This window comes from Morus notabilis, unplaced genomic scaffold (genome assembly GCF_000414095.1).
Source record: "Morus notabilis unplaced genomic scaffold, ASM41409v2 Scaffold203, whole genome shotgun sequence".
Taxonomy (NCBI): Eukaryota; Viridiplantae; Streptophyta; class Magnoliopsida; order Rosales; family Moraceae; genus Morus; species Morus notabilis.
The window spans coordinates 687,698-711,873 of record NW_010361196.1 but is presented as its reverse complement, the minus strand read 5'-3'; the positions used below and the strand labels follow the sequence as shown (position 1 = coordinate 711,873).

At 39.5% G+C, this 24,176-nt stretch overlaps 1 protein-coding gene across 1 annotated transcript in view; it reads right to left on the bottom strand.

Annotated features, from left to right (window-relative positions):
- Positions 1-22,687: 22,687 nt before the first annotated feature.
- The window catches only part of LOC21407642 (ubiquitin carboxyl-terminal hydrolase 22), a 4,465-nt gene continuing 2,976 nt past the window's right edge, over positions 22,688-24,176 (bottom strand). The window contains exon 3 of the mRNA XM_010098697.2: positions 22,688-24,104. Within this exon, the coding sequence (XP_010096999.1) occupies positions 23,332-24,104 (773 nt within the window). The 3' untranslated portion in view covers positions 22,688-23,331. The remainder of the gene's footprint in view (positions 24,105-24,176) is intronic.

Genomic DNA, 24,176 nt, shown 5'->3' with positions numbered 1-24,176 from the left:
CCGGAAAGACCATTTTTCATTGCCCTTCATTGATCAAATGCAAGATCGATTGGCGGGGCACGAGTACTATTGCTTCCTTGATGGCTATTCAGGCTATAACCAAATTGCCATTGCCCCGAAGGACTAGGAGAAGACCACATTCACTTGTCCATATGGTACATTCGCCTTTCGCCGGATGCCTTTCGGGTTGTGCAATGCGCCGGCTACCTTCCAACGATGTATGATGGCCATCTTTGCCGACATGGTGGAGAATATTGTGGAGGTATTTATGGATGACTTCTCAGTCTTTGGTTCATCTTTTGATTCTTGTTTGCACAATCTTTGGTTGGTGCTTCAAAGATGTGTAGAGACAAACCTTGTCCTTAATTGGGAGAAGTGCCACTTCATGGTGAAGGAGGGGATCGTCCTTGGTCACCAAGTTTCGTCACTAGGTTTGGAGGTGGATCGAGCCAAGATTTCCACAATTGAGAATCTACCACCACCAACAAATGTGAAGGGAATTCGAAGTTTTCTCAGCCATGCGGGATTTTACCGGCGATTCATTAAAGATTTCTCTAAGATTGCCAAGCCACTTTGCAACTTATTGGAAAAGGACGTGGCATTTCTTTTTGATGACTCTTACCTCAAAGCCTTCAATATGCTTAAGGAAAAGCTCATAGCGGCCCCCATCCTAATCGTCCGCGATTGGAGTGAACCCTTCGAGATTATGTGCGACGCTAGTGACTATGCTATTGGAGCCGTACTTGGCCAACGGAAGGAAAAAGTTTTTCGGGCAATCTACTATTCAAGCCGCACTCTCAATGAGGCCCAAGAGAATTACACAACAACTGAGAAAGAGATGTTGGCAGTGGTATACTCATGCGACAAGTTCCGGCCTTACATCATTGGGTCCAAGGTTATTGTATTTACGGATCATGCAGCCATCCGGTACTTGTTCGAGAAGAAAGATGCGAAACCCCGATTGATTAGATGGGTCTTATTGCTACAAGAGTTTGATTTGGAGATCCGGGACAAGCGAGGCGTTGAAAATGTGGTAGCCGACCATCTATCTCGCCTTGAAGGGGTTGTTGAAGAACAAGGAGCTTCGTCCATTCTAGAATCATTCCTGGATGAGCAATTGTTTGCAGTTGAGGTAAAGCTCCCGTGGTATGCTGATCTTGTTAATTATCTTACATGTAAGGCTTTGCCACCGGGTTTAACCTCTCAACAAAAGAAGAAGTTCATGCATGATGTGAAGCACTACATTTGGGATGATCCCATTCTTTTCGAACGATGCGCCGATCAAGTCATTCGGAGGTGTGTGCCGGAAAAGGAAACCCTGGATATCTTGTTTCATTGCCATTCATCTCCTGTCGGTGGGCATTTTGGAGTTACATGGACCGCCGCTAAGACTCTTGAGAGCGGGGTGTATTGGCCTACTTTGCACCGGGATTGTCATGAATTCGTTAAGAATTGTGACCGGTGCCAATGTGTAGGCAACATTTCGAGGTGACATGAGCTACCCCTCACCAATATATTGGAGGTTGAGATATTTGACGTGTGGGGGATCAACTTCATGGGATCCTTCCCGCCTTCATTTGGTAATCTCTATATCCTTTTGGCAGTTGACTATGTGACTAAATGGGTTGAAGCTATTGCAACTCCCACAAATGATGCTCGGGTGGTTGTCAAGTTTATTCAAAAGAACATTTTCTCACGTTTTGGCACACCTAGAGCTATACTTAGTGATGAGGGCACTCACTTCGCCAACAAGGTGTTTGATTTGCTCATGGCCAAGTACGGAGTCCGGCACAAGATGGCCCTTTCTTACCATCCTCAATCCAATGGCCAAGCGGAAATTTCCAATCGGGAGATCAAGCTTATCTTGGAGAAGACCGTGCAATCAAATCGGTAGGATTGGTCAAACAAGCTTGACGACGTCTATGGGCATATAGGACGGCGTTCAAGACACCTATCGGCATGTCTCCGTACCAGTTGGTGTTTGGGAAGGTGTGTCATCTACCATTCGAGCTTGAACACCGGGCGCATTAGGCCATTAAGAAGCTCAACTTTGATTTGAAGGCCTCGGGAGAGAATAGACTTCTTCAACTCAATGAATTGGAGGAGATTCGTAATGAGGTGTATGAGAATGCGAGGATTTACAAGGAGCGCACGAAGCAATGGCATGACAAGAGGATCCTCCGCCGCGACTTCATTCCGGGAGAGAAGGTACTTCTATTCAACTCTCACCTTAAACTTTTTCCCGAAAAACTTAAATCACGATGGTCCGGTCCATTCACGGTTACGAAAGTCTTTCCATTCGGCGCTATTGAGATACAAAGAGGCGATGAACCTGCCTTCAAAGTGAACAGATAACGCCTTAAACACTATTTCAGAGGCAAGGTGGAAAAGATTGTGAGTCTCAAGCTCGTCGAGGACATTTGAAACATGAGGTCCTATGTCTAGCTAAGGACTTTAAATGTAGCGCTTCGTGGGAGGCAACCCACATATGATGTTTCTTTAATTATGTGTCCAATGGAGTTCTTTGTTCGAAAAATGAAAAAAAAAAAAATTTGAAGAAGCAAAACAGGAAAGGGAGATAGAACAACCGGCGATATGTCGCCTGTAAATAGGCGATATATCGCCTAAAGGAAGACGAAAAAAAGAGGGGAGAAGCACAATAGGAGATTGGGACAGAGCTAGAGGCGATATGTCACCTATAACTAGGCGATATATCGCCTAATGGATTTCGAAAAAAAAAAAAAAAACTTGCATAATTGGGTTATTCGAACACCCCATTTTTAAAACTCCCTCTTTCGTCTCTCTCTCTCTCTCTCTCTCTCCATTTCCCTCCCTCAACTCTCATCTTCCATCACTCTCCCTCATTTCTAACCAATCATCTCCCTCACTCATCTCTCTCTAACCACCACAACCCCTCCCATCTTCTGACCAAAATCCGGCCACCATTGTGACACATCCGCCAGCCCCCGTGGAACCCAACACCAAAATTTCTGTAGCAAAATTGGAAGCATTTTCCAACACATTTCAAGGGTTCTAGGGCTCCAACAAAATTCGACCAAGGCACGCATTGTTCTTGATGCAAAATGGTAGTATTCCTGGGGATGTTGATGAACTTTGAGAATTAGGCTTGGAAATTTCAGTTTATGTACATTACATGTTTGATAAAATGCCTAATAGACTGTTGTGTGTGGGACTTGTTTTTTCAACGTGAGAAATCCTTGTGTGGTAGAAACGCAGGTTGTAGTAAGTAGTAAAAAAAAAAGAAAAAGGAAAAGTGTGGTTGTCGCCGGTGATTCGACTCAAGTTTGGGGGAGAGTTTTGAGGGTTGTTGGGTAATTATTGGTGCTCGGGCGACATTGTTGCTCTTGGTCCAAGTGTTATTGTTATGGCACCAGGGAAGAAAAAGAAAATCACTGCCTCCGCGTCGACTTCATCCTTTACGGTTAAGCACTCCTTTGTCAACAATGAGGCAGCGAAGAAGTATAAATTATGGAATGACAAGAACAAGACGATTATCATGGAGTCGGTTTTTCAACCGGATGAGGGGGATGGGCAGTTACTTCGGATGATCAACCAGAGGGGGGGGCAACAACTATGTTAGGTTCCTGCCACTGGAAACATTAGTGTGGTCTGAGAATTCTACGCCAACGCCCACGTAGAAAGGGATAACCAACAAGTCAAGGTCCGCGGGGTTTCAGTGTCTTTCACTACCGAGACGATCAATTCTATTTTTGACCTACCGAACATCACTGATGATGAGTACTATCGATTACTTGAGGAAAGGCCGGACTATCAACAGATTTTGCGTGAACTTGCCGCTCCTGGGTCTGATTGGGTTTATTCAACCAATAATCCAGAGACTCCCTGACATCTTCCCAGTTCGTGCCTTAGTATCTATGTGAAGATGTGGAACTTATTCGTCATGTCTACCTTGATGCCATCCACTCAGCATTCTGAAATTCTGAGAGATTGGTTGGTACTCCTCTACTGCATCTGCGCCGGGAAATCCATCAATGTGGGCCGACTCATTAAAGACAGTTTCTTGCACATTGCCCGTGGAACCATGACCGGCAGACATGGGCATGCAAGTCTCATCACTGGGTTATGCATTGCCGCTGGTGTTCCAATTTCGGAGGATGAGCCCTGTTTACAATGTGGTACCTTTGACCATCGTAATGTCACACGCACCACTCAATGGTCCGAGGGTCAACCTAATCCTACGGGGCTGGGTTTCATTATCGAGGATCCGGCCAATCCTCCACCACCACCTGTGTGCCCCAGACAACGTCTTCCTCCTCCCAGAAGTGACTTTGATCGGGTCACCCACGAGTCTAGAGTACGTGAGCGTATGGAGGCGCGGACAATGGCTAGACGCTCACGCCCTATGGCATCTTCCTCTCCGGGTACAGAAGGCACCAGTTACAGCCTCAACGATATCGGTGAATTACTTGTTCAACAGGGTACTCGGATGTCCAATCTTCAGCTTGAGCAACAACGTATCCTTCACCGCGTCACAAACATACAGGAGTGTTAGCAATGCTTGGCGCATTATGCGGCAGATTATTTTGGAACATGGCCTCAAAATTCCGGCGTCACCAACTATCCGCCCTTCCCCGACGTTCTTCGACAGCCATATCAGTCTCTGGGAACCTCAGATGGTGAACACGACGGTGGAATTGATGATGCTGGAGGAGGTATGGCAGGAAACAATTAGACCGGCTGGGAGGTATTATTTTTCTTTCCTTTTCCCTTTGAATTTCACGCCAAACAGTGAGGACACTGTTCCTTTTAAGTTTTTTTTGGGGGGGGGGGGGGGGCGCTATCATTTTCTTTTCTTTTGTTATCCTCTCTATTTGTTGATGTTCATTTTTTTTAGGGTAGTGGTTTCAATTTATTTTGATATTTGTACCGAACTGAGTGTTGTATTACATATGACTTTAGGCTTCAATGATAACTTCATGCTAAGCCCTCTTCTTCCATTCGGTATGTGTCTCTATATCTTTGACTGTGTGCTTGATCTATCATGCTTGTTTTTGATGTTGCTATCTCTATTTCTGAGCACATGTCTATCTGCTTTTCCTTATACGCTGTGTGGCTTTGTATGCAATTTTGAGACTTTTTATCGCAATGAGAACGCTAGAACTTACCCGAAGGATTTGTCGAGGTGAAATCCTAGGTCTTTGTTGTGTTGATAGGATAAAGGCCCTCTTTGGACCGTTTGAGCCAAAAAGCTAACCCTAGCAACATGTTATCCATACAGTCCCTCTTTGAGCCAAAAAGAAAAAAAAAATCTGGATTCATTTGTTTTACCGTTTGAGAACCTGAGCCTTGCAATATATCATGCATTACCTTCACCCACTCACCTTGGCATCGCACGTGATCCTTTCACCGAGCGTCGAACACCTGGCCAGCGAGAGTCGTTAAGTGAGAAGTGTTATGAGACCGTCCTTGAGCCTTTACATTCATCCCTCGCCCATCTAAATGTCAATTTGACTTCGTCTCAAAAAAAAAAATCTTAGTGGGGGATGGTGTTTGTGGACGTTACTTTCGTGGGAGAAGAGGCGAATCTAGAAGTAAAAAGGCATTGGTTTTTGTTCGGTGAACGGAGGAGTCTATTATTGCCACCGTGCTTGTCTAGGGTGAGTTTGCTTTTCTTTTTCCGATTCTCATCTATCCTTAACCCTAGCCTAACGTTACAAGCCGAGAAAGTTCTCTTGATCTTCATGACATTTGACCTACATTAGTGGAGATGAGTCCGACAGGTGAGCCTATGGTCGTTCTATTTTTCATGTTTATCTTGCGATCTGTCTTGATACACATAAGTCACATTTGTGTTTAGGTTTTGTAGAGATGATTTGCACACACTCACACAGAGATAACAATGTCAGAAGTTGAGTATTGGTGGGTTGAAATTCTAGTCATTTTCCAGATTCACATGTTGAGTGGGTGCAGAGGTGTTTGGCAACTTGAGATTATATGCCTGAGCTCTATGTTTACACTCTCAGTCGGTTCATTTCTATTTCTTTTGTTTTGTTTTTAGTTTGTCATTTTGTGTTCATTTGTCATTTTCCCATTTTTGTGTTTTGTTTTAGGTTTCTCTGCTTAAGGACAAGCAGTCGTTCAAGTTTGGGGGTGTGATGAGTGCGTAATTTATGCACTCATTCGTTACTCCTTTAGCTAGTTTCGGCATGTTTTTCCTTAAGTTTTTATGTGGATTTGATGATTTTCCCTGGAGTGTTCAGTAATGGATGAAATCACTGAGTTTTGAGGCATTTTGGATCAAAAAACTAAAGAATGAGGCGATACGTCGCCTTCAGATGGCGATGCGGCTCGAAAAGGAGCAAAAATTGAGCAAACTTGTACGAAGGAACAGCGAGAGCTGCGACATGTCGCTTTCTTTTAGGCGATATGTCGCCGCCTCCAGGCAATATGTCGCTGTCTCCAGGCGATATGTCACCTGATTTGCCGCATGCCCTAGTCTGGTGCACAGATAACTGCGAGAGCTACGATATGTCACCTGTTTCTAGGCGATATGTCGTCTCCCGATTTTATTAAAAACACGCATTTTGCCCTAGGTTAGGGGCGCAGATTTTTATGGAAAGTGATTGGCTTCTTGGGAGGTGTGCTGAACGTGGGATATAAAAAGGGAGTCTAAAAACTGAGAAAGGGCAGAGAAAAAGGGTTTACAAAAGGAAAAAAACTGAATCGGAGAGGATTTGAGATTGGAGCAGTTCTTCAAGAATTCCAAGCGTTCTTTCTTCTCTTTCTTCTTGTATTTCTCTAGATTTTGAATATTATTTTGAGATTGTGAGCCATATGATGTGTGGCTAATTTTCTTATTTGTTAGGGTTTAGATGAATCTCTATTTGTGATTATTGTTTCGACGTTTTAATGTGCATTTAATTAAAGCTCTTCGTTTCTTTCGTGTTCTATTTTGAATTATTGCTGCCAAATCTATGATTTACATATTGCTATGCTTTATGAGATTTTGAATTGGGCAGATTTAGATTGTGAGGATTATTACTCGATAGGGGAACGTTCAAGCAATCAAGAAACGGGTAGAACAACTTAGGTTGGTTTGGGATCGAGAGATAAACATTGCCTAGGTAACTGAAACAATTTTAGGCTGTGAAATTGAGAAGTGGAATTCCAGGAATTGTTTCTAGAGTGGAACTTAATGAAGGTATGGATGAATAGTTGTATAGAGATATAGGCTTGATATCACCTACACATTCTTTATGCGGCACTCGAGAGAGGGTATAAGGATACACATCACTCTAGGTTCTTGAGAACGTTGAGTTAGGTTAGGCACATTGCTACGGAGAAACATAATCGCAATAGAGTGAAGTCAAGACCCTAGCATTTTCATTATATTGATTTTCCGTTTTAATTTCAGCACGTGTTATTAATTACTGTCATCTTTCCTTTTGATTTAGTTTTCCTTTATTTTAGTTTTTCTTTGAGTTTATCACATCCAAATTTGATCGCTTAGATAAAGTTAAGATATGATATTCACAATAGTTAGTTTACATTCTTAACGTCAATACTCGTGGGACGATATCGGTCTTCGGACCACTTTATTACTTCTACGACTTGTGCACTTGCAAGCGTAGTCAAATTATTTGCAACACCGGTCGACCAGACCTAACTGGTAGTGCACGATTTTACAGTTTTTTGAGATATTTTCAAGAAAACATGAAATATAATTTTATGATAACCAGAATTTGATCATGATGAAGAATTCAAGGTGAACTGGAAAGATTCAAAATGAAGGATCAATATATGTTTCGATTATTCTTAGTAATCTTTATCTTTTTCTTTTCTCTAGGATGGAACCATAATATTACGATTATTATTATTATGCTTGTTGCTTAGCTTAATTACTTTGTATGATTGCATATAATATGATTTGCTATATATGTGATAACATGTCATGCATAATAGGGAGTGCCGCTCATTAAAATTGTTCATGCATATTATTAATATAAAACCTTGTTTTCCAAAAGATTGAGTGGGTGAGGTTTTTTGAAGGAAAGATCTTGGTCCGTAGGTAACACATAGTGATACCAACCCCTAGGAAGGGATTCATTATGTACTGGTATTGATCTCCGAGAGGATAATTTATTTGAACATATTTTATGGTTGTACACCCCTGGGTGACAATTATAAAATATGGATCAAATAGTTGAAACGATGGTTATACACTCAAGATTAATTTAATTATTAATCTCCCCTAGGAGTTTTGTTAATTAAATTAATGGCCAAAGAAAATGATTATCAATATATGCTGGACAGAGATTGATCTGGATGGTATATATTGATCGGAGGGGATCCATATTTCTAATTAAATTTTGCATGATCTCCCCTAGGAGACTTACAAAATTTTGAGTTGGGAATTATCGTTGTGAGATTGTGATTTTTTCAAGGTTTTGACACACAAACATATTGGCTGTATTATAATATGTATATATGTTTGATTACTAAATATTTATGCAAGTTTGCTTATACTAGATATATGAATGCTTATTGTAGATCAAAATATCTGCTAGCGTATTATCATCGATACTTAATAAACACACTTTAACTGACAATAATTTTACCGATTGGAAAAGGAACCTAAAGATCGTCCTAACCTTTGAGAAACTAAATTTCATACTGAACACACCTTGTCCTCCAGAGCCACCTGTTGACGCTCCTAATGAGATTTTCCAAGCGTATCAACGCTGGAAGGACTCTGACGATATGGCTCGCTGTTATATGATGGCGAGCATGACCACTTTGCTACAAGCACAACATGAAGATTACATAACTGCTCGTCAGATTATGAATAATCTTGAGGACATGTTCGGCGGTGAAGCCGCTAAAAAATGTCAGGAAGCCTTAAGTAATCTCATTAATTACAGATAGAAGGCTAGGTCTTCCATAAAGGAACATATGCTGAAGGTGATGGGTTATTTGGTTGACACTCAGACCAATGGGGCTGACATCGATGCTGAGTCCCAATTGACCATGATCTTTGAGACTTTGTCGAAGGAGTATATTCCGTTTAGGGCAACGTTCAATTCGAGCGCTAAACATAATATAACCCTAACAGAGTTTATGCAAGAACTTCAAAAGTTTGAGCGAATGATCAATGGGTCAACTATTATAGAGGCCAACTCGGCTGGGGCATCTTCCTCCAAACCCTCTCCAGGGAATGGAAAGAAGAAGCAAAGAGCCAAGAAGGAGAGTTCTTCAGTTCCACCAAACAAGGGCAAGAACGAGAAGAATAAGAAGAACCTGAACAAACTCAAGTGCTTTCATTGCAGGAAGGTGGGGCACATGAAGAAGAATTGCAAGGACTACCTAGCCTCTAAAGGCAAATGAGGTAAGTGCGATCTTTTGATTGTGGAAGCATGTCTGGTTGAGGAATCCAGTGACGACTAGGTCATAGATTCTGGAGCAACTAATCATGTGTGTGTTTCTCTGCAGGGGTTCAAGCAAACGAGAGGTCTTCTTAATGAAAACTTCATGTTGAGGATGGGTGATGGAACTCTAGTGTTGGCTGAAGCAATGGGAGACGTCCATCTTTATTTTGATAGTTATAGGAGTTTATTTTTGCGAGACTATTTTTATGTTCCTCAATTTACGAGGAATCTTATTTCTGTTGCTTGTTTATTTAAGGATTCTTACTTAGTTTGTTTTAATAATAGAGTTTTGATTCGTAAAAACAAGTCTTTTATCTGTGATGGATGGATGCAAAATAATCTATATTTTATTAAACCTAAGATGGACTCACTGCTACACATTGAAGTTATTAATAACTCTAAAAGGCTTAAAACTTCTCACTCTAATGAGACATATCTTTGACATTTGCGACTTGGTCACATTAGCCTTAACAAGATACAGAGGTTGGTAAAGGATAGACCTTTAAGTTCTTTAAAGGTTTGGTTCTTATCCTAATGTGAGTCTTGTTTGGAGGGCAAAATGACCAAAAGACCTTTTGGGTCTAAGGGCAATCATGTTAAAGAGGTTCTTGAACTTGTGCATAGTGATGTTTGTGGTCCCATGAAATTAAGGCAAGAGGAGGGTATGAGTATTACGTCACTTTTATCGACGATTACTTAAGATATGGTTATGTGTACCTGATGCACCACAAAAGTAAAACTTTTGAGAAATTCAGGGAGTTTCGGGCTGAAGTGGAAAAGCAATTATGTAAACCCATAAAGGTACTTCGATCCGATCCAGGTGGAGAATACCTCTATGATGAGTTCACTGGATGCTAATAAGAAATTCACCATAAAATATAATATATGATAAATTTAATACAATAAATAATATTGTATTAGAGAATTTTTTTTTACACTTAAATATTAAATTTATAATTAACACGAATAGGATTCTATCCCATTTGACTACACTTGGCACTCCACAACAGAATGGTGTATCTGAGAGAAGAAATAGGACCTTACTGGACATGGTACGGTCCATGATGAGTTATTTGACATTGCCTATATCTTTCTAGGGATATGTTTTACAAACTACATGTTATCTTCTAAACAACGTGTCAACAAAGTTAGTTCCTAAAACTCTTTACGATTTATGGACGGGCATGAAGATATCCTTTAACCATATTCGCATATGGGGATGTCCTGCACGTGGCCTGGACAAGGAAGCGAACATGTCGGAAGCATGTTCAGGAGTGTGCATTTTTGTAGGTTGTCCAAGAGGGACGAAAGGGGGTTATTTATATAACCCTAAGGAAAATAAAGTCATGATTTCAACGAATGCAACATTCCTTGAGAAAAGTTACATGAACGGCTTTAAGCCTCGTAGCAAAGTGGTGCTTGAGGAAATGTCGAGTGTCTTGGTCATACCGACAGTTCCTTTGGAAACCGATCGAGTCAGAGTAGAAAAGGAAACCCAATAACAACCTAAGGGGCTTCTGTGTAGTGGGAGGATCAGACATGAACCTGAGAGATTCATGGCTAATGGAGAGACCTTTTTGACAGAATCTTTGGAACATGACAGAGATCCTTATACTTACAAAGAAGCTATGGAAGATGTTGATGCAAACCTCTAGACAAGAGCCATGAAAGCTGAGACGGAATCTATGGATTTTAATTCAGTCTGGAAACTTGTAGATCTTCTTGATGGGATTAAGCCCATTGGGTGTAAATGGGTCTACAAGAGAAAGAGAAATGCAGAAGGAAAGGTCGAAACCTATAAGGCTAGACTGGTAGCTAAGCGATAAATGCAAAAGGAAGGAATCGACTATGAGGAAACCTTTTCACCTGTAGCCATGCTTAAGTCCATCTGTATTCTCTTATCCATTGCGGCTGCTCTCAACTACAAGATCTGGTAAATGGATGTCAAGACGGCGTTCTTGAATGACCATCTTGAGGAAAGTATCTATATGGTACAACCAGAAGGGTTTGAGGCTAAGGGTCAAGAGGGGAAAGCCTGTAAGTTGCTAAAATTCATTTATGGATTAAAGCAAGCTTCTCGTTCCTGGAACAAAAGATTTGACCAAGTGATCAAGACTTTTGGATTCCAATAGAATATGGTTGAACCTTGTGTTTATAAGCATATTCAAGATGGGAAAGTGGTTTTTCTACTATTATATGTTATTGACATTCTACTCATTGGCAATGATGTAGGGGCTTTGTCATCAATCCAAGTTTGGCTTACCAAACAGTTTGACATGAAGGACTTAGGAGAAGCTAATTATGTTATGGGCATTCGGATCTTAAGAGATCGAAAGAACAATATTATAGCTCTCTCTCAGGCTTCATACATAGATAAAATTCTCGAGAAGTATGCAATGCATAATTCCAAGAAAGTTGGGCAACCATCTAGGTATGAAATTACTCTTTCGAACAGTGATTGTCCCATCTGAGGAAAGAGAATACATGGCAAAGGTACCCTATGCTTCGGTAGTTGGGAGCCTCGTGTATGTAATGCTTTGTACTAGACCGGATATTTACCATGCGGTCAGGATTGTAAGTTGATATTAGTCGAATCCAGGACCTAACCACTGGGTAGCGGTCAAGCATATATTCAAATATCTTCAGAGGACTAGAAATTATATGCTGATATATTCCGGTGAGGATTTGACACCTCTAGGATATACAGATTCAAATTTGCAATCCTGTTTGGATTCTGGGAAATTGACTTCAGGTTCTGTTTTTACTTTGGGAGGTGGTTCGGTCATTTGGAGGAGTATCAAGCAAACTTGCACTTCTGACTTAATGATGGAGGCCGAGTATGTGGTAGCTAGGGATGCTTCAGAAGAATTAGTGTGCCCCCCAAATTTTTTATGTATCTTGAAGTAGTTCCTGGTGTGGATAAGCCATTGAGATTGTACTGTGATAACAGTGCGGCAATAGCTAACACCAAAGAACCAAGATATTAGAAAATGAGTAAGCACATAGACAGGAAGTATCATGTGATAAGGAGCTTTATTGAAGAAGGGCATGTGAAAATATGCAAGATTGCGTCGGAGGATAATATGGCGGTTCAGTTCACGAAGGCCCGACCGACTAAGGCCTTCGAGAAGCATGTCGTGGCTATGGGGATGCGTAGCATGTCACATTTACTCACTTAAGTACAAGTGGGAGATTGTTAGTGTTTATGCCCTTAGGAATAAATGTAACAATGTTCTTTGAGACATTTTAACTATTAATAAAGATTTATTTATTTCATATATCAATGTATTGTCCTTGTTCTGTTCATATTAGTTGAATGTATGATAAGCAAACTGAAAATCTGAGACTGTCATTCTAAATCTTTAGGTCATGCATGTAATGAGAAGAATATGCGAAAGACATGAATCTAAAGATGATAGTCTAAATCATATGATTCACAATCGAGAGAATAAAGTTGGGCGCTTTATTCATGTTAAGATTGTTATGTTGTCTACTTCCTAACGGAGACAGCTTATCTTGGTCATCGGAGGTGGGACTCCATGGGTAGAGACATTGATATAGTTTCTAATGGTGAAATCTATATTGGGTCAGACCAAAGTTGAATTGTTTTAATTAATAATTCCGTTTGAATAAAACAATTCACTTTTGACGAACTATATGTTGTCATCTTAATCCTGAGATGGATAATGAACCCGTATGCTTGACTTGTATCTTTTGATGTACCAAAGGGAGACATCTTGATTTATATATGTCCATCGGGTCCCTTTGCTAGCTCACATAATTTTCTGTAACGATACGGTGTATTTCCTACATATTGGTAACTTGTGCTATTTCTGTAAAAGAGGATCAAAGTTAATATGAGATTGGTTAATTAATTCATGAGTGATTTATTGGGTGAATTAATTGATAAGTTAATTCTAGATAAATTTGTTGAATTATTGTTTTAAGAGTTGTTTAATATGGGAAAACTATTATATGACTGTTTTGATCAGGCAACTTCTCTATTGGGTTGCTTGAATCAAAATTAAGGTACTATACAAGTTTTCCGTGTTAGAAAATTAGGAAAACAAGTTTCGCTAGTTCAGACAGGTCGACCAGTTCATGAAGCACTGGTCGACCGGTGAGTTATAATGTCTATGTCACTGGTTGACTGGTTGTAACGTGTAGCACATGCTGACGTAGCAAAACTGACTCTATACGCGAGATAAACTTTGGGAAACCTAATTATTACGGAAATATGACTTGCTAAACACTATAAATAGCCTATTAAGTCACATTATTCATTAGATAACTTGAAAGACTTTTTGTGGGCTTTTGGTAAAAGATTCCAGAGAGGAAAAATTGTTTAATTCTCAAGAACGATTTTTCCTTTGGCTCTCTTATGGTTGGAAGGAGTTCAAGAATACCAAGAGGAGATTGAACGACGTGTGCCTACCTACACTCTGATCGTGGAAACGAGAATAGCAAAGAAGACCAGTGGGTTGAGGCTCTTCCAGTTTCTATTTGGAATGCCTTGATCTGTCAGACGTGTTGTTTCCTAAATCTCCAAAGGTATGATTTAGATCTTTAGTATTTATGTTATATAGCATCATGAACATGTTCTTGATTGGCTTTGGCATTGATTTAAATTTTTAAAATTTCGCTGCACACTCGATGCCGTATTTTCCAACATGAGGATCTTCAAGTATCCTTGATGGAATCCGCCAGTAATCAGATCCTAGACCGTTTCAAGAAGAAGCGCCCTCATGTCGACCTCTCCTTCCTCGATGAGTCTGATGAGGATGAAGTAGAAGTAGCTGAGCCTTCTGATGGAGTGGACCCTGCTGACCAGGGGGAGCAGATGCTGAGAGGTGGAGATGCGCTGGGAAGCAGAGATGCGGGGAATGGTGTTGAGTAGTAAAAGTTTTTGTTTTATTTTGTAACGGCCATAAGGCCAAGAAAATCTTTGGTTTTGTAACGACCATATGTTCGAGACAAGTTTTATTTTTCTTCTATGAAATGCATCTTTTCATCTCTTTTTTTTAATATGGTCGTGCACGTATATATATATATATATATATATATTATTTCTCAACGCATGCGTAACAACTGCTAAGCTCAAGAAACAAATTTTTTGCCCAAGTGTTTGGGAAAATTTTTGCAAATTTTTGCTAAGTGTTGGCATGCCAGGGCTTGCCTTTTTATTTTACTTATGGGGTCAGCCATGGCTTGTTTGCCCCTTGTCAAAGACAAGTTTGTCATGTCTCTTGACAGTGTATAATAGTTGTCGATAGATAACGTGTCAATAATTTCCAATACAGTAAATAAGTCAAACATGAAGTAGTCGAGAATTGAGTAGAATCACTTGAATTTTATTAATAATGCAAAATCTTACAAGTCGTGGTTTCTAAGCCTGGAAAAAAGGAAAGAGCAAACAAACAAACAAATTTCTATTCTAACTTCTAAAACCTACCTACATAGCTATAGCCTTAACTATTGGTAGTAAGCTTTCAACTGGTCGGCGTTCCAAGTATGTTTAATATCTCGACCATCCAGCTCTGCTAGTCGATAAGACCCATTTGCCATGACCTCTTTAATTTTGTAGGGGCCTTACCAAGATGGTCCCAAGGCTCCAGAGTTTTTAGGCTTGGTATTTGGGGTCACAACTCGAAGGATAAGATCTCCTACTCTGAATATTTTTTGCTTGACCCTTTTTGTTAAAGCAACGAGCAGTCCTTACCTGATACGTGGTGAGCCTTAACTATGTGTCTGTGCGCCTTTCTTCCAACAGGTCGAGCTCCAAGCCTACGCGTTCTAGGTTTTCAACCTCGTCATATCTCATTACTCGACTAGTGGGGATAGATATCTCAACCGGTAGAACTGCTTTAACTCCGTACACCATGGAGAAAGGGGTTTCTCTGGTGGTGGTTCTGCTCGTCGTGCTATAGGCCTATAGGACTTTTGGCAACTCCTTAGCCCACTTTCCTTTGTACCTATCAAGTCGACGCTTTAAGGTCACCTTAATTATTTTATTAATTGCCTCGACTTGACCATTGGATTGAGGTTATATTACAAAGGAAAAATTCTTGTGGATTCCTAACAAGTCGCAGAACTGATTGGTGTTGTCATTGTTGAATTGTCTCCCGTTATTTGATATGAGAATGTGAGGTACACTAAATCGGCAGACTTTGTTGTTCCATATAAAGTTTGTACACTTATCCTCTGATATTGTCGTTAAGGGCTCGGCCCCAACCCACTTCGTGTAGTAGTCGACTGCTATGATGGCGAATTTGTTGGGAATGGTGTCCTAGAAGCATGAGATGTAATAGGATATTTATTATTTATTTAATAAAAGAGTTTATTCATTATTTTATGTGCATATATTTATGAATATTTTATGAATATCAAATGAAAATTCCATGATTATTTATGTGACCTTAAACGTTGTATAGAAGTGTTATATGCGAGAGGATAATGTTTAAGGATAATAATAAAAAACGGTGTTCATAATGAATTTAATTAAAGTTCAGAATCTTTAATTAAAACATTATTAATACATGTCATTCCCATTTAGAATGGAGCGGTGTTATCCACACTGTTAATATGGTGAGATATTGAATGAGTGTATTTCACATAATGAGATTATATGGAACAAGGACACAGAAACAATATGAATTTCTAATAATTTTTGTTAAGTGTAGAAATTCTAATTGAGTCTATTGATGGTCATATATAGAATGATCTTAATCCTGAGTTCTTAACAGACTCTTATTTATGGATTTGTGTCTTTTAATATGGTGAGATATTGAATGAGTGTATTTCACATAATGAGATCCTGAATCCTATTCCTTGTATTTTGGAGACATGATGAAGTAGGTAGCCGGGAATGTTATTATACGAGATGGAATCCATTCCTTCTTGAGATAGAAGTAGATAAATAATTCTCTTGAGGGTTAATTCTGTACTTGGACCAGTAGGAGCTCTAATTCATGAATGTGTTTTATGAATCACTGTACATTAGAGAATCAATGGTACTCAAGGATAAAGATATAATTAGAGAGGTTAATGGATTCTACCTAGCTCTAATTATGAATTATTTATGAAGGATTGATCTATATGCAGTGACTATATCAAATGGACACTTCACAGTTTAGAAGTAATTTATGTCTATAATTTCAAGAGTGCAATTCCAAGTTTATAGTGGAGTAACTATTGGAATTAATAGAATTAATTAATTAATTAAAGTGTTTAATTAATTATTAATTTTATTAGAGCTCGGGATTATAGGTCCATTAGTCCCCGTGTCGTCCTTGTAATTCTACCAGACACAAAGGGCAAAATGGGAATTTTAGAATTATGGAATTCTAAAAATTAAACACTAAAAAATAATTGATTGAGAATTAATTATTATTTAAATAATGAGATTATTTAAATTTAAATCTGAACACATCTGGATTTATCCATTTAAACTTATTTGATAAGTTGTTCAATTTAGAATTCAAATTAATTTAAGTTTGACTTAAATTTGAATTTGAATTTGAATCAAAATTGGACTGCAGGATAAATGATGATTTTCTTTTCCTTCCCTATCTGTATTTGGCGCCTACCACAGGGATAGGATCACCTAGGTTGGCCACCCATCTTGAGGATAAGGAGTAGGAGACTTTTGTTTCAAAATTCAAATAGGAGATAATTAACAAGCTTTATCTTGAAGATAAAGATTGGATTCCTTCTAGGAATTTGAATTCTACTCTATAAATATTTGAACAATTTTTTGACCTAATATTTTATTGTGGCTGAAATTCTCTTATTGTGGGAAGGAAAAATTTTTCTCCAAAAATTCCACATCGTGCATGCGTTGGTGTTTGTGGAAATTTGAGTGTTTATTCTAATCCATTTTGTCTCAGGTGTGCCCACACACACGTCTTCGTGGATTCTAAGAATTGACGTCGTAGACATTGGTTTTCTAAACACAAGGCTTTGGAGCAAGGATTGTTCGAGGTCAAAGAACTCAAGTTATCATCCTAATCGACCGCCATGTATTATTCCTAATTGAGTTCTTAATAAATAAATTAATGTGATTAATTTATTTGTGCATAAATTAATATAATCTATAGAGTACCTCATAGGTTTTATGAAAATTTTTGTTATACTTGATCCGCCATCCCTCACGCTTCCGGATCCGAATTCGATTCGGTAACCAACAGAATTTATATCCCATGGGGTTCTATGTAGCGGACCAATTATATCAATCCCCCACTTAGCAAACAACCAAGGAGCGACTTTTAAAGTTAGGTCTTCTGAATGCAGTTGAGGAATGAGGGCATACCTCTAGCAGCTATCGCATTTCTTCGCGTATTCAACTGCTTCCTTATTAAGATTAGGCCAGCAGTATCCCCGTCGCAGGACCTTATAGGCTAAGGATATCCTCCCAGCATGGTTGCCGCAGATCCTGTCATGTATTTCTGAGAGCACTTTTCTTGCCTCCTTCTCATCAAGGCATCTAAGTAGGGGTGTTGAGTACCCTCTTTGGTATAGTGTATTGTCGTTGAGCGTATACCTCGACGCTTGGTATGTTAACTATTTAGCTTGCTGCCTATCCTCAAGGAGTTCACCATCGATAAGGTACTTGATAATATGATCTTTCCAACTCAGTCGACTGTCTACTAGCATCGCCTCTGGCTTTCCTTCGATAGGTGGAGTCTCCAAGATCTCCATCAGTACTAGCTTTAGCAGCTCTACATCCTTAGATGTAGCCAGTCTAGCAAGAGCATCCGCATTACTGTTTTCTGCCCTTGGCACTTGTTGTATGTCGCAGGCCTTGAATTTTCCTAGTCCCACTTTTACCTTTGCTAGGTATGCCATCATCTTCTCTCCTTTGGCCTGGTATTGGTCCTTTATCTGATTTACAATCAGCTGTGAATCACTGAAGATATCTATGGTCTCCACCCTTAACTGCTCTGCTAGCCGAAGTCCTGCTAGTAAGGCTTCATACTAAGCTTTGTTGTTAGATGTGGAGAACGTAAACCTGATGGCAGAGGTTATTTTGTAACCCTCTGGAGTGTGTAGAATCAGCCCTGCTCCACAACCATTTTCATTAGAGCTTCCGTCGACATAGAGCTTCCATCTGGGCGATTCTTTCTCGGCGCTGTCCATCTGGTAGGCCAGTGAACTCTGCCATAAAGTTGGCCAGAGCTTGACCTTTATGGCCGCCCACGGCTTGTAATCGATATCAAATTGGTTGAGCTTGATTGACCACTTGAGCAATATCCTAGAGGCGTCACGTTTTTCTAACACCTGCCTTAAGGGGTAATTTGTCAAAACTTGAATTGTACGGGCCTGGAAAAAGTGTCGTAGCTTTCTAGACGTCACCACTAATGTTAAGGCAAGCTTTTCTATCTGCGGATATCGTGTTTCCGCGTCGAGGAGGTGCTTGCTGGTATAGTAAAATGGCAGCTGCACCTTATCTTCGTGAATTAACACTGAACTAACGGCGTGTTCTGATACCGCGAGATATAAACTTAGCACTTCTCCAGGCACATGCTTGGACAGTAGGGGTGGCCTTCCAAGATGCTCCTTCAATTGATGGAATGCACGTTCACTCTCCTCCATCCATTGAAATGGCTTGCTTCCTCTAAGGGTGTCAAAGAACGAAAGGCACTTGTCGGTGGATTTGGAGATAAATATGTTCAGCGCCGCTACACACCCCGTCAGCTTCTAGACTTCTTTGGGCCGGTTTGGTGATTTCATGTTAATGAGTGCCTGGATTTTCTCTGGATTGGCCTCAATTCCTTGACTACTCACTATGAACCCTAGGAATTTTCATGATTTAATCCTAAAGGCACACTTAAGGGGGTTCAGCTTAGTTTTATATATCCTCAGAACATAAAACATCCCTTGAGGTGTTCTACATGTTATTTGGATTTCTTACTTTTTACCAGCATATCATTGACGTGCACCTAATAGTCTTTCCTATCTAATCGGCGAACATTTTGTTGACGAGACACTGGTAGGTGGCTCCTGCATGCACAAGGCCAAAAGGCATTACCTTGTAACAGTATAGGCCTTGATCGGTTATAAATGTTGTATGTTCCTCATCTAGGTGGAACATCGGGATCTGGTTGTAGCCAGAATACGCATCCATGAAGCTTAGGAGCTCATGTTCGGCTATGGCGTCGACTAGCTGGTCTATCCTTGGAAGCGGGAAGCTGTCCTTTGGACATGCCTAGTTGAGGTCGCTAAAATCCACACATGTTCGCCACTTCCCGTTGGGATTCAATACTAACAATGGATTCGAAACCCATTTGGGGTATAGTCACTCTCTAATGAAGTTGTTTCTGATCAACTTGTCGACCTCTTCCCGTAGAGCTTCATACCTCTCAGCATTCATTGGCCAAAGCTTTTGCCTCTTGGGGGGATATTTTTCATCTATGTTGAGCATATGGCTCATAATTTTCATATTTATCCCCACCATATCATCGTGTGTCCAGGTGAATACATCGAGATTCCCCTTGAGGGAGTTCACCAACTCTTCTCTCCTCTGCTTCCCAAGCTATGAGCCAATCTTCAGTTTTCTTGTCGGCTCCATCTCATCAATGGGGACTTCGAGCAACTCTTCAATAGGTCTTGTCCCCGACTCTTCCTCTAGGAGCCTGGGATCTAAGTCCACGTTCATAGCTCTAGTGGCCACCATTTGCATCTCTCTTCTCGCCTGACCGGGCTTCTCGTAATGGTGCACCGTCTCAGAGTAGGTAAGCCTGGACTCATATTGATTTGCTCTCACCTTTCCAATCCCATTGGGGGTTGGGAACTTCATCATTTGATGATATATCGATGTTATGGCCTTTAAGGCTCTCAACGTCGGCCTTCTGATAATGGCGTTATACTGATCACCTCCCTTCATAACCAAGAACTTGGATAAAACAGTCGAGGTGTGTGGTCGGTCGCCCACAGTTATCGGCAGTTCAATTATCCTTACAGGGATGACGCAGTCCCCTGTAAAGCCATAGAGGGGCTGAGTGTTACTTTGTAACCTTGTTCGGGTCAACCAGGATGTGGCAAACCGTGTGCTTACCAATCATAGCTTCACGACGAGAGCCTGGTTATATGGAAAGTGTACTTCGTTGGTTAGCTGTCACACTGCGAGTTCTTCTCTGAGGCATGTCCGCTACCATAGCTGGATTCATGAATTCTGGGTCTATGCCCTCCTTCTAGTGCCAATTGTTGACAGTGAAAATTCGTCAACTCAGAATTTAACCTCTATGGGAACACTCGCGCGATAACTCACGAATAAATTAAGAAATAATGCCGAAAAATAAAGAGTACACAGAAATTTATAATGGTTCGGCAGAAACTCTTTGCCTACGTCCACTTGTTGATGCACTAATACTTAAAAGTACAATTTCTCTCAGTGGGAAAATAGTGCGTAAAAAATCAAATGAGAAGTTCAACCCCTTTTTATAGGCTCTCCTGTCGTTTTAAATGTTATCCCTAATTTTTTGATGATGATCCGTTCAATTCCTTTAATTAAGGGATTTTTTGGATATTCTCTTATTTGAATAACTGAATTCGAGGGATTATCCTCGTTAATCGCTATATGATCTCCCAATTTGAATTCAGATACTTGATATGATTTATCTCTTCCTGATTTGGTGGGATTTGATTTAAATATGATCCCGTAGACTTCTCGATGTTGTAACCTTCAAAGGCTTATGTGGAGTTCTCGACCTATACCCTTTGTCCTTGGGAGTTCTCCTCAACCTAGGAACATCTCATGAACTGTCAGCTCTCAACGTTAGGAATAAGTCCCTAACTTCTGGAGCGCTCGACACATACGGATCAAAGTTGGTCCGATTGCTCGACCATAGTTTAACCGTTTCTTTCTTTCTTTCTTTTCTCTTCACTTCTCTCTCTCTGTTTTTTTTTTTTTTTTTTTTTTTTTTCGACGTAGCATATTCATCTTTTAATAACTAGGGCATATAAAGTATAAAAATGTTACTTTTCTTTTTCAAATGGAGTTAGCTGTAACAATGAAGCAAGTTAATGCGTTGATTTCTACCCTCTTTTTTTTTTTTTTTTTTTTTTTTTTTTTGCGACGTAGCATATTCATCTTTTAATAACTAGGGCATATAAAGTATAAAAATGTTACTTTTCTTTTTCAAATGGAGTTAGCTGTAACAATGAAGCAAGTTAATGCGTTGATTTCTAAGATCACAAGTTTTTTTTTTTTTTTTTTTTTTTTTTTTTAATTTTAAGAGAAGTAAATTGTTAAATCACGGCAAGTTTAGAGGGCAAAATGTGTTAAAAGTCCTCTACTCTCTATATAAATGCATCTCATATCACCACATAATTGCAAGACTTTCTTTTGCTAAAATCATATACAAATTTGATCATAAATACAAGATACAGGATTTGTTTGTACAAACTTTCAACACACTTTTTTTGAATGTTTAGTTTTTTGGTAAAATAACAAACAACTATCAATAGACAATTTACCCTTGCCAATATCTTTGATACTTTGGACACGATGTTTGAATGCTACAAGCATAACACATCTTGGAACGTCTTTTTCAGTTTCCACAGAAAAATTCTTGCAGATGAAAATAGCAACAGACTCTTTCACGAGAGATAAGAAAACCCATTCCTTTCAGAGTTCTCACTAGCGACACCAGTTAGTGGCCAACAGACGACATTGATAGTTTTCAGGGGAATAATTAACAACGCTATCGATAAAGTAACACTATTGTATTTTTATTATTGTTGTTAAATTTATCTTACGTCATTAATAACTTACATATTATTTTCGTATCCTGCAAGTTATTTTTGGTATTAATACTAAAATTGTGTAGTGACATAAATAATAAAATTAAAAAAAATAATGATTAAACTTGAAATCTTCTCTACTTTCCTCTTGTAAATAACATAGCCCTCATTTTGCTCGCTGGTCCGAATTTTATTTATTTAGACTTTTTTGTTTGAACAGAAAATTTGAACAGTATAGTTTAAATTATAGTTTAAATTAGCGTTTGAATGTGCAATTAAAATTTTAATGTAAATAAGGAATAAAATTTGAATTCGTGTTTGGTAGATGTGAAATGAGAGAGTGAACATCTTTTTACTATTTAAAAATTATTTGAACGGTTAAACTTAAAAAAAGAACTAAACTTTAAATTGAACAGTTTAACTTAATTTAAACGAGAAATATTATTTGAACTTTATTCTTACCAAACATAAATTTAAACTGCGTTGACTATTCGAATTGAGTTAAACTGAACTAAACTAGTTAAACAAAAGAAGGCATAATTTATACAGCTTTTCGGGTAGAATTTGCAAGCAACGAGTGCGTGAAGATTATACGAAAAGTAAAGCAGGTTGAACATAGCCCAATTTAGCTCAAATTCCTTGTATTAATGTTAAATGCCACAGCAAAGAATCTTGGTGAGCACAAGGACAAACATCTGGTTCAAGAATTTGAGACTTAAATCAGATTTTTGGCATAGTTTGCCGTGTTAAGGAAGTAATTGGTATACCAGTAAACCAGACCTCAAAGCATAGCAACTTTTGATGATCCATCAGTAATAATGATCAACCCCGTTAACAGCACTTGAATGTTCAAAATACTAATTGGGGCAAAAACATATCATAATCCATTTTCCCAGTGATCCTTACCTTCATAAATTAATATTTCCCCAGAGCAAGACTGCCTAAAAAATTTAGCACTTCATGCTGCAACTTGGAATAAGCTTTCATATATAAATATATCCTCTGTGAGCAAGAGAGTTGCTTAGTCTTTGACCATGACACTTCGCAACTCAAATGACATTTTTCTTCAATGTCAACAAAACTGGCCCATGGTTAATTACTTCATGTTACCAACCAGCCCTCACTTGCAACAGCCATTTCCAATTAGTATAATATGAAAAAATTTTATTTTCTCACCAGCATTTCATCCAGCAACCTGTTTCTCGCTTGCTTTGTAGTACAGCATCTTCTGTACATAGAACATCATGTATCCTTGAGCTGCTCGCACAATGCTCTCATTGACTTGAGTTATCCAAGCATCATCACACTTGTACCATTGGTTACATAACCGTAAGTAAGTCACATAATGGCCAGCATCTAGCTTACCTGAGTGAGTGACAACAGCAAACAGCTCAAACTCCGAGGACAAGTCATTTGAAGTGTCCGGCTCAACTCCGTCAAAAGGGAAAATCCTATTCCCGAATCGGCTTCTCAAGATAGAAGATGAAAGATAAGGTGCCATGTCCAATGAAATTGGGAACTGCAAGTATCTGTCAACCTTTCTTGACATTTTGCGGACCGAAGAATGCTCGAATCTTTTGATATGGAAGCAAGAAACTAGCGGAAGCTTTCTTATAGACATCTGTTTTAGTGATTCCTGCCTCACCTGACACTGCTGGCAGAAGAATTTTTGGTCGGAGCCCAATCTCTCGGGTCTCGTAAAACGGTCCAAGCAACCCAGCAGGGTAGATGTTCCACAGTTGTGCCTTGAATTCAGGCAATCTGCTTCACCATTGCAAGGATGAAGGGACTTCGTCGATGCCATCTTTGCAGAACCCCCTTGGGTTGGCTCCAAGTCCAGTGAGATGTCAACGCACGGGTCATATGTCGTAGATGTGAAACCACAGGCCATGCACATGACATCGGATCGCAAGATGCCCGAGAATACTCTGTGAGCAATACAGCAGTCTCCATTGCCTGCACTACAAGAAAAAACTAATTGTTGTTAAAACATCCAATACAATATCAAATTCTTGTATGAAAAAGAGG